General features: G+C 33.3%; 1 protein-coding gene across 6 annotated transcripts; it reads left to right on the top strand.

Annotated features, from left to right (window-relative positions):
• The first annotated feature begins 8,149 nt into the window (after positions 1-8,149).
• LOC114319328 (RINT1-like protein MAG2L) lies at positions 8,150-13,091 on the top strand. Of its 6 annotated transcripts, none has more exons than XM_082915685.1 (4): positions 8,150-8,562; positions 8,653-8,736; positions 10,891-11,009; positions 11,117-13,091. In XM_082915685.1, exons 1-3 carry the CDS (start codon positions 8,286-8,288, stop codon positions 10,986-10,988), a joined length of 459 nt encoding a protein of 152 aa, XP_082771811.1. In that variant the 5' UTR covers positions 8,150-8,285; the 3' UTR covers positions 10,989-11,009; positions 11,117-13,091. The 6 variants fall into 6 exon arrangements, with proteins under 6 accessions (XP_082771811.1, XP_082771810.1, XP_082771809.1 ...); XM_082915684.1 differs by having other exon boundaries at positions 10,891-11,021; XM_082915683.1 differs by having other exon boundaries at positions 10,891-13,091.
• Positions 13,092-15,216: the final 2,125 nt, after the last annotated feature.

Genomic DNA, 15,216 nt, shown 5'->3' with positions numbered 1-15,216 from the left:
TCACCACTAATGCACAAAATGTACTATTTTCATAATTAAAGGATGGTTGTTGTAATTATTCCCATAGTAGAGTAGAACTTGGGTCATTCTATTTACACACCACTTTCCCTCTCAAGACAAACTATTAATTAATTTATTTTTTATTACAATTTTAACCTTAAGTGAAATGGCTATAAAAGACAAGTTATGATACAACCCATTTGTGTATTTACCATAAAGGACAAGAATCAATATAATATAAATCATCAATTTCAAACTTGTTTCTTACGTATCTTTTCTGTCAAGAATCCAAAAACCCTAAAACCAAAATCAAAAACCCTTCAACAAATAATCAAAAATATAGTATTATTGAAGATTTTGATTGGATTCAATGAATGATGCATCTGACAATTCTCATTCGGAACAATGGAGCAATGAAAAGGTTTTTTTTTTTTTTTGTTTTCATCTTCGTTTTCGTTTATGAGTGGTAAATCGTTGTTCGATTAACCAGAGGTGAATGATATATCATTGTTCGACAAACTACAATTGAACAAATTACATCTGTTCAACAGACTACAATCGAACAAATTACATTTGTTCAACAAACTACAATCGAACAACTTACATCTGTCCAACAGACTACAATCAAACAAGTGCAATTTGTTCAGATTACTACGGTCGAACTTTTTCATTTAATTTAACTCTATACTGCCGAACAGTTATAATTTTTTTTTCTTTTTTTTTTTTCAAAACAATGTTGAGCAACACCACCGACGACGTCTTGATGAGTGTTTTCAGCAATGGTGTTCACTGGTGTGAATAGAGAATGGAGGGGGAGATGAATATCGTGGTTGTGGGGTGTGTGGCTGTGTGGGGGCAAAGATGGAACTTTGTGTGTATATTGTTGTGGGTGGGTGTGTGAGTAAGGGTAAATATATAAATTTGTGGTGTGTGATGAGAAAAATATTTATTTTTGCAAATTATTTTTGGTGTGTCTTTAGAAGTGGTTTGCCTTGAGAGAGAAAATTGTGTGTAAATAGAGTCTTCCGTAGAACTTGCTTCGTTTTGGGAGGCTTTTCCCAAACTAGGCCTACCTACTAGGTTATTTTCCAAACTAAGCCTAATTTGGCCGAATTTCCTAGAAAAAGTTGAAGCGTGTTTACAAAACACGTTTTCAGCATGTTTCTGGCCCAGGCGCACAAAATGAATAAAATCATAAAAGCGTGGTTACAAAACACGCTTTTAATTAAGAAAACATTGTTCTTATTAGCGCTTTCATTAATAGCGCTATTTCTAACCATGCTTTTAAAAAAAATTTACTTGTAAAAGAGAGAGTGATTCGTAACCATGCTTTTAACAGAAAGCCATATAAAAAATGCCCCCCTCCTGAAATTAGATTGTCCAGCATCTGAAATTAGTAAAAAACTGTTTATTATTATTATTTTGATTGATTTCTCTTCAATCCACATTCTATAATTCACTCAATCATCTTTTAGATCTCTATATATAAATTATTCATATAAAATATCATATTGATAAACAATCTTAGCTACCAAATTTTATTATTTTAATATTTAAAAATAAATTATCTAATTTTGAAATTATGTTTCTCATCCATTATTTTTTTTTTAAATGATAAAATTATATATACGATTATCAGATCAATTTGATATTTACATAAATAATTTATACATAAATTTTTTTAAAATAAACAGCATGAATTGTCTAAAGAGTAGTGATTAAGAGCTTTAAGATTAGAGTTCTGATTTAAGCTGTAATGATGTGGCATAAAAAAATAAAAAGAAAATCACAAACAAGCAAGCATAAACATCATATCAAAAATTATTAGACTAAGATTTTACCATTGAATCAATAATCACCGCTTATGACTTTAAAAATATAAAAGTAAAAAAGAATATGAAAAAATATAAATTAAATATTTGCTTGATTTTCCTTATTATTTTGTTTTTTTAAAAATTTTTTTTTATTTATATTTATAATTAAAATATAATTTAAAAAAGATCGATGATGGACAAAAATAAAAACAACAAATTAAAAATTAAAAAAGAAGAAGAAAATAATAATCTCGAGACACGCACCCTCCCTAGAGAACATTTTGCACAGTTTCAGAGAGATTTTTTCGGGGCTTTTCCCAAACTAAGCCCCTATACTAATGTAACGCCCTCAAAATAAATACATAAATCATGCATTCATCACATCCATAAACTTAAGAGAGTAAGACATAATGCCATTCATCAGAGTATTCTTACAAAAGATATTACATGTTGACAACAAAAGTAAATGCCCTATAGGCTTACAACTTTCCAAGTCAACACTTGGGTTCAACAAAAGTAGAGTTCTAACTCTTTACACAAAATAAGCCCATGGCTTGATATACATGTAATATACAAAAGAGACAACAAAAAGAGCGATCAGTCTTAAGCCTCCCAAGCTACTTCCTTGGAGGTGACATATCACCTGAACCTGAAAATGATGTCCCATATAGGGTGAGCCAATGCCCAGTAGAGATATGCTAAACATAATATGAGCAATAACTAAAACATTAGCATTTGATAAATGTTTAACCCATATAAACCAACTTATAACACATTCCAATTCCATGACAAATATGCTCATGTTTCATTCTACTTTCCTTTACTTAACTGATTCAATTCATAAACATGGCTCAGAACCTGGCCAAACAATTCAATTCAATGAGACTACATCCCATATCAACAGTACTTCAATTTCAAATGAGATAACAACTCATATTAAAACACTCCCATACTTCACATTAGATACACATATTTGCTGTATCAAAGTCATATTAAAACACTTTCATACTTCACAATAGATACACAGTTTGTTGTATCAATGGAGTCCATCCCCTATCTCCTCCCAAATAATATCCGGTTTAGGAGTCCATCCCCTATCTCCTCCCAAACCATGGAGTACATCCCTTATCTCCTCCCACACAAAACAATGTATATAAACAATTATCATATACACGATCAATCAATACACAAATTCGATGTATTATTCCAACCGTCATATTCAATGACATATTCAATCGATTAGTTTTAATTCACCTAATCATCATGTAGTGTCTACAACAATCAAGACTATCCTCTACCGATAGCCCAAAGCAATTATTTCCAAACAGATAATAAATGCATCAACAGATAAATTATCAACATTTTCAAAGGTGTGTGATTAATAAATCTAACTCCACCATTCAATCTCATAATAAGCCAATTTCATTATTTCTAACCCAAGTCCATATTCCCATAACTTTCCCAAATTAATTATGCAAATTAGTTTATATCATAAAATTAGGGCTTTCCTCCATATTTTCTGAATATTGACCCAAAGGCTCAAATATCAATAACAACATCAATAAGCTCATTTTAAGACCCAAGATATACACATATTGGTCAAAATAGCAAAACCCCTCTTTATTCATGTTGAAACCCTAACTCCCAAAATCACCCAACTTCAACATTAAATCAAAATGACTAAAAGTTCATGTCAAAGATCATAAAAACGAATAGTTATCCCTACCTCAAAAGATGAGACCAAATGGAGAAGATGATAAATTTCAAAATGCTCCAAAACCCAAGATTTTCGGATGGAAATGTAGCCCAAGCCAAGCTCTACACTCTATACAAAGGGACCAAGGTAGAAGATCACTCAAACTAGATCAAACTCTAGAGAGAAGTTGAAGTTTAGAGTGAGGGGCTCTCCAATTGAGGTTTTGAAAAGTTAGAGAAAGAAAGAGTCAAAGAAAAGTGATCCGAAAAGTCACTTTTCGGACTAATATAAAAGTCACCCCGCTCGAGCGTTAGACACAGACTCACGCTTGAGCGTGAAAAGCGCCGCTCGAGCGTTGATTGCACACTTCCAGAAGTTTTGCAGACCATGGTCCCCGCTCGAGCGTCAGAATCCCCGCTCGAGTGGAGGAACAAAATCAAAGGAGCTCGCTTGAGCGTCAAAAGCCTCGCTCGAGCGTCCGATGACCTATAGAGAAAATACTGGGAGACGGAAAATCACGCTCGAGCGTCAAAACGCCTGCTCGAGCGGAGAAGCAACAACAAAAGCCCAGCTCGAGTGTGAAGGCCAAAATCTGGGCATCAACCTTTGGTTTCTAAACATAACCAACCTGTTTCCAACTTGCCCAACACAACCCAAGACTCAAATACAAAGAGTAAAGGACGGAACTGAGAATACGACAACAACACATCCACGGAACTAATTCCGGAATACAGTAAACAACGAAGGGAAAACCAAGATCGCTATAACTAATTTATTTCCCAAACTAAGCCTACTTTCGTGAAATTTTCGAAACTAAATATTTGTTGTTCCCTTAAATATTTGTTGCCAAGAAATATTTAAATAAAACTTCACACAGCATATACAAAGTATCTAATTTGCTAATTACTACTACGAACAGGAAAACAAAATAAAGATATGACTATAACACTTCAGAACGACGTAACTAGTGCAAACATAAATATCCAACAAAAATAATTTGTGGAAACATTCAACATAACACAGTATATAAAATAAAGCGACGAGTACAATACTTAACAGTTACATAGACAAATATTAGACAAATCTTTCACAAACTCATTGTCGAAAGAGTTATTTTAACACACACAATACATGATTATGGATAACCTAATATAATTTAGTAGACAAATAGACGCCTAATCCTCGCTCAAATCGGCAATCTCAGAGTTCGAACAATCTGAGAGCTCAGGGTCAGAGAGAAGTGCATGATCCTCCTTGACAGCCTTGATAGCCTCACTATTTGGTGCTGTTCCATTCTTCTTGGCATCCAACTTAAGTATAGATAGTTTCATATTGCGGCTGACCTACGGTGCATTTGAGAAATCTTACGTCGAAGTCTTTCACATAGTCAATCAACATTATCTGCATCTTCCTTTTGGATCTCAACTGAACGTGCTTTCGACACCTTCAGTCGATTTTTCTGATATAATCTTTCCATTTGCACTTGCTCTATAAATAGTGCGGGCCACTTCAGAAGTGTAGCGTCTGCTAAACCATATCCTGTTTGATTATTAGATGGATCCTCCACGAAACCACATGGATTTCGATACTACTTGGGCATGACAAAATGTCGCTTCCCAAACCTATCATGATAAGCACAAGAGGCATCTAACAAAGCAAACGGTGTTTTAACTTCAGTATCGCCACTTCCCCTTCTTGTTCCTCTTCCTCGGCATGAACTCTCACCTCTTTCAAAGTTCCTACCCCCTGCGAGTCCCCTTCCCGTTCCTCTTCCTCGTTGTGAACTCTCACCTCTGCGATTCCTACCCCCTACCGTGAATGTATACTCCATTTGATTTTTTCTCAATAAATGAATGATAGTTTCCTAGGGAGAACTGAGTGGAAAGGTTGTGTGTTTACCATCACTTCTTCAGTCCTTTATATAGTTATTTGTCAACACTATTGCCATGTGGTGGTATTAATGTGACTAATAATTCAAATTCGAATATGAGGAAAAAACAAAGCATCTAAGTCGCGCTGCACAAAGTCACATTCCATTAAAAGCCCACATATTTATGAGTAATAAACAATCAATGCTAAACACGCTCCACATAATCAGTACTTTAATCGTCACTCGAAGGTGACTACTCACTTTTTCAAAAAATGAATAATGTAGAGTAGTACTCTAAAAACACTAAATAATGGAAAATTTAAAATAAAAACAAATGGTTTAGATTATTATAGTGAAATTCGTAATGCACTCTATGTGTTCGAACAATACTCTTGAATACAGATAGATGACTAAATTTTTTATTTTTTTATTATTTTTGTGAAGATTTTTCTGACAATCATAAAAAATAAAAAAATCTTTTTTACAATAGAATTTACTTGATTTTGTTGTTTTCGTTTTATTTTCTTGCCTTCAGTTGCAAGTCGATAGCTTGCCAACCGGTAGCCGTGGAATCAAGATAGGGAAAGTGGTAATGTTTAGTGGATAAAATTAACTTAAATTGGTAGTTTTTGTATTTTGTCTCATATATTATTTTGATTCATAAATTTTTAATTGATTTGATTTAAAATTTTATATTAATTTGATTCAATTAATTACGTCAATTAGTGTTTTTGAAGTAAAATCGTTAATCATATGATTGAGATTGACTCACTTAGTTAAGAAAGTGACAAATATCATTTTGGGTTTATCCATAATTTTATTTTCAATAAACAAGTTTAATTTATCTGTGTCTCCTACGGTTTTGGGACATGGATGCTGTCTACATCAGCCTATCTACACAGAATTTGAATTCACAAACACACACAGAGATTGGTGCAACTCATAATTAATCAAAATTTGAATTCACAAACAAACACAAATGCATATAATAACCAAAATTTGAATTCACAAAACCCTAGCCTTTATTTGTGAATTCAAATTAATTCAAAACCCTAGAATTGGGTTAGAGCTAGGGTTCAATTTGCATTACAAGCTTTGGGTTAGGGCTAGGGTTCAATTTGAAACCCTAGAATTGGGTTAGGGTTAGGGCTAGGGCTAGGGTTCAATCTGTGAATTCAAAACCACAATTTCAATTCAAAGAACCCTATTCTACCCACATTGGTATCAATTTGAATTCGCAAAACAATTTGAATACACAAAACTATTCTATCTTCCAAACTGTATTCAAACTATTCTATCTTCCAAACTTCCTCAATTTGAATTCACAAAACCCCAATTTGAATTCACAAAACCCCACATTGTTATGTACTTACATTCACATTTTCACAAACAAAATCAACACAAATAAAATTCAAACTGAGAGAAAGAGAGAGAGATAGACAGGCAGTCCACATATTAGCGAGAGAGAGAGAGAGCATAGAGCGACCCACAGAGAGAGAGAGAGAGAGAGAGAGAGAGAGACCAGAGAACCCACGAAGAGAGAGAGGGAGCAGAGATCAACAGAGAGAGGGAGAACTGGTTCGGGCTTTGGAGAAAAAAAACAGAAGTGTTTAAAAAGTGTGGTTGCAAATTTCAGGGGGGTGGGCCATTTGATGCTTTCTGTTAAAAGTGTGGTTATGAATCACGCTTTCTTTTAAAAACAATTTTTCTTTAAAAGCGTGGTTAGAAATAGCGCTATTACTTACAAATAAAAACACTAATAGGAACAACGTTTTCTTAATTAAAAGCGTGTTTTGTAACAACGCCTTTATGATTTTATTCATTTTGTGCGCCTAGACCAGAAACATACTGAAAAACGTGTTTTATAAACACACTTCAGCTTACTCTAAAAAATTCGGCCAAGCTCATTTTAATTTGAGAAATAACTTAGTAAGTAGGCCTTGAGAAATAACTTAGTAAGAGCATCCGCATCAGGATCACCAAAATAACAAAAAACTAAAATATAGAGGCACTGTTCATCAAATTCTTCCTCCATTAGCCTCAGCAAATTTTTTGTAAATTAACATTTTCTTAGATTTGCTACAGTACCTTAACAATTTTGTTGAGGTACTGTTCATTCGTTATATGATTTTTTATTATATTTTATGTAGGAAAATTGAGCCAAAAATTGTAAAGCGGTCATCCGACCGGATGTCCATGAGTTGCCTGTAGTAAAGAATGGAAAAATGTCGAAAATTAGCCTAACCGGTCGACCTGTTGGTGGATCGGTCAACAGTAATTTTTTTTATTTTTTTATTTTTTAAGAATTGTTTGGGTAGTATCTTATCAATTTAATAAAAAAAAAAAAGAATAACAAATAAAATATTAAATTAATATTTTAATAAGATTAAATTAGAATAGAAAATTTGTTGCTGTGAATATCAGAAAAGTGACTTAGGTCAAGTTTGGGAAGACTAAAAAAGTACACTTTTTGTCTTTTTGGATTAAAAAATTGAGGTTGAAAATATAGATATTTGGGTTAATTTTTTGATTTTTTATTGAAAAATGTGTAATAAAAAATTGTAAAAATTGATTTGTAGGGAAAAATTTGAATTGGGAGTTGTGCAGTCGTAATTGTTGACTTTTAGTGAATAGTGTTAACTTTTTAACTTTTTGAATAACTTTTTAACTTTTTAATTTTTTTGGAAGTACCCAAACTTGGCCTTAGTTAAAATAGAAAGAGAGAATTTTGCGTTCAATTAGCCTAAAAATTTGAAGCCTTGATGCGGATGCTCTAATAACTTAGTAGGTAGGCCAGTGTGGGAATAGCCTCTCTTTTTAGTAATGTAATGACATTGACGGTAGTCTACATCCATGATTGATGGTTGGTGGCAATGGTGTTGCTGAATCACATTGAGCTATCCCCATGCCACGCCTTTTAGGGTTTCTGGATCACCATTTCGCCACCACTCTCCAGAACAATCAAAGTTCATCATCGTCATCGGCATTTTCATTGTCATTATCATACAAATACAATACAGCTTGCGATCTCGAGGCGAATTTGAGCAGAGAGTGTGCTGAATTAGCCGCTCATCCCCAACACCTACACCAAAACCTAGCCAAGCTCATAATCTCATGGATTTCTCGATCAATTGCAGCTAAATCCACTCTCCACAAGCTCAATCTAACAACAATGTCCCCATGTCAGTACTACTCACTGAAACCCCCATTTGATTGAAAGGCTTCTTTCTTACCATACTCTGTTGTTTTAATTTTTGGGTTTGATTTTTCAGATGAGATTCAGAAGATGATGAGCGAGGATTTGCCTCAGCTTGCAATGGAATTGAGCCGAGTTGAAAATATTCGCAGTTATGCTAGTGAGTTTTGGATTTGTTGCTTTGCTTATTTTACATATATATTTTTTTATTAATCTATGCTTTTTATCTTCTATGTATATATGCTAATATATAAATTTGGTTGTTGTGACATCAATCAGTCTCTCTGATTCTTGAATTTTGGTTCTTAAGAATACACAAATCACCATGGTTGGGATATACAATGCCAAAATATGAACTTTTCTTGGTTTGTCTTTTTGATTGATGGGTTTGCTTCAGTGGACTGACTACTGACTTAAATGTTTCTTCTTTAAAATAAAAAATAAAAAATAAAAAATTTAAAATTTGGTGCTACTGTAAATTTCTCAAGTATTCTTTCATTGTTAGTTCTCGATTTGACATTACACATTTTGTGGACACATCCATTTCATAAATTTCGTAGTTTGCCCATTCATCAATATAGCATGAGACCAGTTTCATATGAATGTCTTTGCATTATTTTAGACTAGATAAACTTATGTTACTTGGAACATGGATTGTTCCAGTGAGTGGAATGAGAATAAAACACTTGGTATATCACATGTTGTAAATCTAAAATGTGGTACAATAAGACTAAAATTTCTATAGATTTTAAGATACTTCTAGGAGCATTGTGGTCCATCTCTTTTCACAATTAGACATCCAATGAAATCTACTTTAGTTTTTTTCAACACATCTCTAGGAGCATTGTGGTCCATCTCTTTAATATGTCTTGCCAAAATTCCAGCTTTCTTAGATAGTAGTTCATTATATTTGATTCATTTCCTCCTCAGGAAATGTTTAAGGAAATAAAGAAACAAGAAAAAATATTGGCATGCTTTGAATCACTAAATTCAGAGTTTTAGAACGAAAATGTTCCATGTTTTAGAAAATGCTTTCCAAACTGTAAATCACTTGGGTATTAGTGTGAATTGTTTATTATTATATTTTTTTAGCAGATAAACTGTAATGATTATTCATTCATTATAAGAAAATTCTTGAAATGTCTTGAACAAGTTAATCTCAAAATTTTCATCAAGCAAACTGATTTAGAAAATGATTGCTTCACCCAAAATTCATAAGTTATTGGTGAAGTTACAAAATTTTGCCATAGAATTTGCAAATGAAATGTTTGACTTTCTTGATCATGGATTAGTTGTTTTACTATTTGGCTTTATATGTAATACCACAATCTTACCATTTCCATTCCATGTTTAAGTGAGTGATAGTTTACATGATTGTGTGCTAGGTTATGTGGAGTCTTTAAAATAAATCAAATACCCATCTCAGACCCTTGACACTTGGACAAGGGCGTGGAATATGAGTTTGATACTTTTCATCAGATACTTCTTATTTGTTTTAACACTATTATTATATGTGTATATTGTTGTATATTTGCTAATGATATATTTGAACGAATTCCGAGTTTGCAAATTGTTCTTACGCCAAGTAATCCTCAACTAAGAAGCACAAACACTTGTAAGAATGTTAGACACCAATATTACACGTTACTCATTGGACACTTCTTGACACCTAGCAGACATATGTCCAAATATGTGCTACTATTATTTAAAATTTTCTAGACTCGGTCACGCTTAAGACACTTGAGGAACATGTGTCTATCATTTAGACACACATGAAACACATTACAAGTTTGAATAAAATAATTTGGAATCTACATATTCTTCTCCTTTAGACTATAGAAATTAGTACTGCTGCATGTTGTTATTATCTTTTAGTTAAATATTCAATACATGACATATAATTGTTTATCCTTATATATGACATATAATAAATTTATGAAAGTATATCTTTTGTGTGTGTCCCTCACTTGTTATGTCCTATATTTTTTGATTTTTTTTTATAAGTGTGTCTGTGTCGTGTCACATGTTTGTGTCAATGCTTGTTAGATCCTCAACTCAAAATTTCTCATTTACATTCATCATTGTAAAAAAGCTGTCTAATCTATATTGTCAATTCTGTATGTGCCCACCAAAATTGCTTCTTTCTTGCAATACATTTTTCCTTGGAACATGGAGTGAGTTTTTTTATGTTCAGTGGCTTCAGTTTGATCTTGGTCTTGCTCAACCAAATCATAGATGTTATGCAAATCATGTACTTGCTCTCATTTTTCTTAACTTACCAGGCAAATCTTTACTAACCCATCTAAGATTTCAGATACCACTCAGCAGTTAGAAGCAATGGTTGGAGATCTTGAAGATGCAGTTTTCTCTGTTGTGAATAAAAAAAGGGGAAATGTACTCACTTCAAATTGATCAAATCCGTCAGTTTCAACAGTAATGACTTTAGTCAGTATTATTTTTTCTTTATTAAGAATACATATTGCATAGTTAGATCAAAGATGGGACTGCACAGAAAATTTTAGTGTAGTCATTGAGTGCAGGACCCAGGATCGAGGCAAGAAAAGTTCTTTCAAGCTGTAAGATCCATGAATTGTATTGAGGATTTGTTGGTCAGTCCTGTGAAGTTCCGACCTCAGTGGTTCCATCTTATGAAATCTCTGGATTCTAGAGTAGACTAAACATTGAATTTGCTCCGGCTACAAGTTCTTGCAGATCACCGAGCTCTTCTTTCATCTCTAGGGTGGCCACCAAAAGTTTTTATGTCAAAAATAGAAAGTGGGAAGATCTCTATCCTTCCAAATCCATTAGTTTTGATGCAAGTAGACAAACAGAAGGCCTATTCTGAGAGTTTTCTAGAACTTTGTGCTTTGCAGCATTTGCAGACACGGAGGGAAAAGCGACAGCTTGGCCTTTTGGGAAAAAAGAAGCTGAATACAGGGCTTTGGGCCATTGATGAACTGGTTTCTCCTATTGCGTCACGGTCAGAATATCACTTCTCGAAATGGGTTGATCAGCCTGAGTTTATCTTCGCTCTTGTGTCCAAGATTACCAAAGATTTTATTGGCGGAGTGGATGATGTTTTGCAGCCTCTCATTGATAGAGCAAAACTGGTGAGCTTGAGTGCTAAAGAAGCTTGGATATCTGTAATGGTCCAAACACTTTCTTCATTTTTAGCAAAGCGAGTTCTCTCTGTTCTTGTCAAAAGATACAAAGAGAAAAAGGAAAAATCGGAGATGATTTCTTCATGGCTTCATTTAATCGACCTTATGGTTAATTTTGACAGACAGATGATGTCACTTGTAAATTCAGAAGCTTTTCTCTTCACGGAGGACTCTGAAATGCTTGAAGGATTGTCGAGAGGCTTATCTGTGTTCTCATTATTTTCTGATAGGCCTGATTGCCTCAAAATTTGGGCCAAAATAGAGCTCAAGGTTGGGAGAATGAAACTAAAAGAAGAATTGAAGCATGAGAGGGCGTGGTTGGTTGACACGAAAAACGAAATTGGATCCGCTGTTGACACGACAACTGAGCGGTTTCTTCTTTATAGTAGGGAGAATCTGTGCTAACTTGCTTGGGAAATGATCGAGCGTTGCAAAACTTTACCGGGCATTCTGGCAAGGACCCAATTCATCAGATCAACTGCAGCTAAACTTGTCTTGTACCTTTTAAAAAGGCTGCTTTTGCAGTACAAGGAAATTGAATTCCTCTCTACTGACTGCAATGATGACTCCTTGCTGAAACTATGTGCGGTGATCAATGCTGCTCGATACTGTGAATCTAAACTACAAGAATGGAGAGACGATGTTGATTTTCTGGAGATGAAAATTGCTGAAATTGATAAAAATCATCTCTGTAAAAGATGATATGAATGATAATTCTCACTTCTTTGGAGAAGAAATAAAGAGCTTGGCTGATCTGGAGACAAATTTGCTAATGGAAATAATTGGTGATCGTCTTGGTCAATTTGAGCCTCTTACCAAGGAGTATGTCCAGAGCAAGGAATGCTTCAAGCAAGAGGAGGATGATGATGGTCTACATAGAGCCTCAGAAGTCACAGATTTTTCTGTATCCGTTGACATTCTTGAAGCGTTGGATACTTTGAGAAGTCAGCTTTGTATAATTAATGCCAGTCTCAATCCAAAGGACTTTCGGATTTGTGGAGAAGCATCACAGATGGGCTTGACCGATTCATTTTTGGCAGCATATTCACTAGTGATTATAGATTCTCTGAGAAGGGCACCAGTCAGTTTGGAGCTGATATGCGAGCATTGTTCGTTGTTTTTCAGCTATGTTGTTTTTCAGCCATTTAGTACTAATCCTGAAGCATTCTTTCCTTTGGTTAGAAATTCTCTGAAATTGTTAGAAATGGATAGGCGAGATTTAGGGCGTTTGAATTTTTGTGGTGTTACGCACTTGTCATTTGATCAAGCTGACAAGATATTGAGGAATAGAAAATTTTGAATTGCATCTAGAGAGTTGAGAAATGAGAATTGATTATATGTTTTTGAACTTTCATTTCATTTGTGCCAAATGAATGATATATATGCGTTTCACTTTTGGCAACAACAGTGGTAGTTTCAGTTAGTTGAATGGAATTAACCCCCCAAAAAAATTTGAATGGAAAGGAATAGTACATAATGGGTAGTGGGAAACTAGAGCGATGCTAGGGATTTAAAAAACATTATTAAATTTTTTATATAATACTGACATGGGTGTCAGTTTTATATCATGTAAGTATTGTGTAAAATTTTTGAAAACTTTGTTGTGGTCTCTAATATTTTTGAGAAGACTATGACATCATAGCAGATACTTTGTTTAATATGGAAGTATAGAGCTTGAAATGTATTTCATATTTGACACTGGTCTCTCTCTTTGGTTTTTTGTCCATTTTTCGAGCAAAACAGTTAATGATAGACTATAGTCCTGCATAATGCTCACATAAAATGGAAAAGAGAGGAATGAACTCTCAATTCAGTAAATGATAATTGAAGGCCAAAGAGTGAAAAGGACAATTTGCAATTTTTAGTCAATATATTTTGTGGGTTGTTATTAGCACTTATCTAATTTCTTTGGACCCTACAATGTTCACCTTTTTTATTTATATTTTTATTTTTTTTTGAATTAATTATTTAAAAGTCTTATTTACAAATGTTATGGTAGCTCAGGTTTTATCCAAGATTTTTTGAACCAGTAAGTCCTATATAGTAAAATTGAGAATATTATCAATTTTATATAGTTATGTTCTAGATAATTGTTTAATTAACTGATAAAAAAACAAAGTATGAGATTAAACGTTTGCCCTTCTACTTATTGGTTTGATTCAACAATCCAATAAAATCGAGAACATTACCAGTTTTTTCCAATTTTAAAAATAAGAGCACTATCAATTTTTTCATTTTAATTTTCTTTTCTAGTTTTGCACATCAATATTCCATCATCATGCTCCTTTATAGATACAAAACTTTCAATTTTATACAAAAAAATTTAGTTTTTTCAAAAACAGATATTAGGTTTTTTGTTTTTTGCACATAAATTGTTTTTAATTTTTTCAATTTGAAAGTTGATGTTTTAAAGTTTTGCAAATCAAAATAAATGTCAAATCTTCATGTTCTTTTATAGATAATTATAAATGATGAACAATCATTACTTGAAGGGTAATTTTAACTACTAAAAATTTAATGAGACTTGAAAGTCCAAAAAATCTTAGTTAGGATTTAATGGAGTATAAATTTATAAATTAGAACTTTTGTGTAAATGCCTCATTTTTTTTATTATAATTATACCCTAAAGTAAATTACATTAAAGGACAACTTTTAATGGTGTGTTAACCGTATATTTATAAGCACGTCTGTTAACGACTTATAGGAGATACATGCCGTACAGGAATTCAATCCAATAATAGCAAAACCCCAAATGCAACTTGAGTGACGTCTCACTTACAAATATATGATTCATGTCCCTAATCAGCACAAATCTAAGAATATTATTGTTCATATGAACAGTATAATAATTACAAATTAATACATATATGATCTCATGTTTGTGCAATTACGACGGAAGGGGTTGTTGATCAAGGCCAAACGAATAATCTCCTCTTGCAGAGATTCTTTTGTTAAAGTTATTAATTTATGGAGTTCTTCAATCCAAGATTGTACAGTGGGTATCTGTTGCAGAGTTAACAAAATAGCTAATCTTTCTTTATGCCAATCTAATAACATATGCAATTCATATAAAGTATTTGCAGACATAAAACATTATAAAATACTTATAATATAGTAGCATACTCAAAACAAGAGAGTCGCTCCACACATAATTGATATATCATAAAACGTAGGAAATTTGTACAAGAGAAAGAGACAGAAAGAGTAAAAGAACGCTTGTGTCTCAACAAGGGTGAGACTTGCCCTTAAATAGCCTTCTTGGCTTATAATGAAACATAATTGAAGACAGGTGGCGTGTCTTTGATGGCTGGAGTTGTTGGTTCTTATCTTCAATTCTTATCTTTTGCTGTAACGCCCTGCCTTTTTGTAACAACTTTCACTCTATCTTAGTCATGCTCATATGCATTTATATGATTTTGCCTAGTTAAGTTTGTACCTGCAGACTTTGATTCATTTTTCCTAGGTAAAGGTTCTTGTCT

The sequence above is a fragment of the Camellia sinensis genome, chromosome 2, assembly GCF_055761805.1.
Source record: "Camellia sinensis isolate YWXY chromosome 2, ASM5576180v1, whole genome shotgun sequence".
In the NCBI taxonomy this organism is placed as follows: domain Eukaryota; kingdom Viridiplantae; phylum Streptophyta; class Magnoliopsida; order Ericales; family Theaceae; genus Camellia; species Camellia sinensis.
Note: the sequence above shows the minus strand (reverse complement) of the source record. Positions and strands in the feature narration are given on the sequence as shown.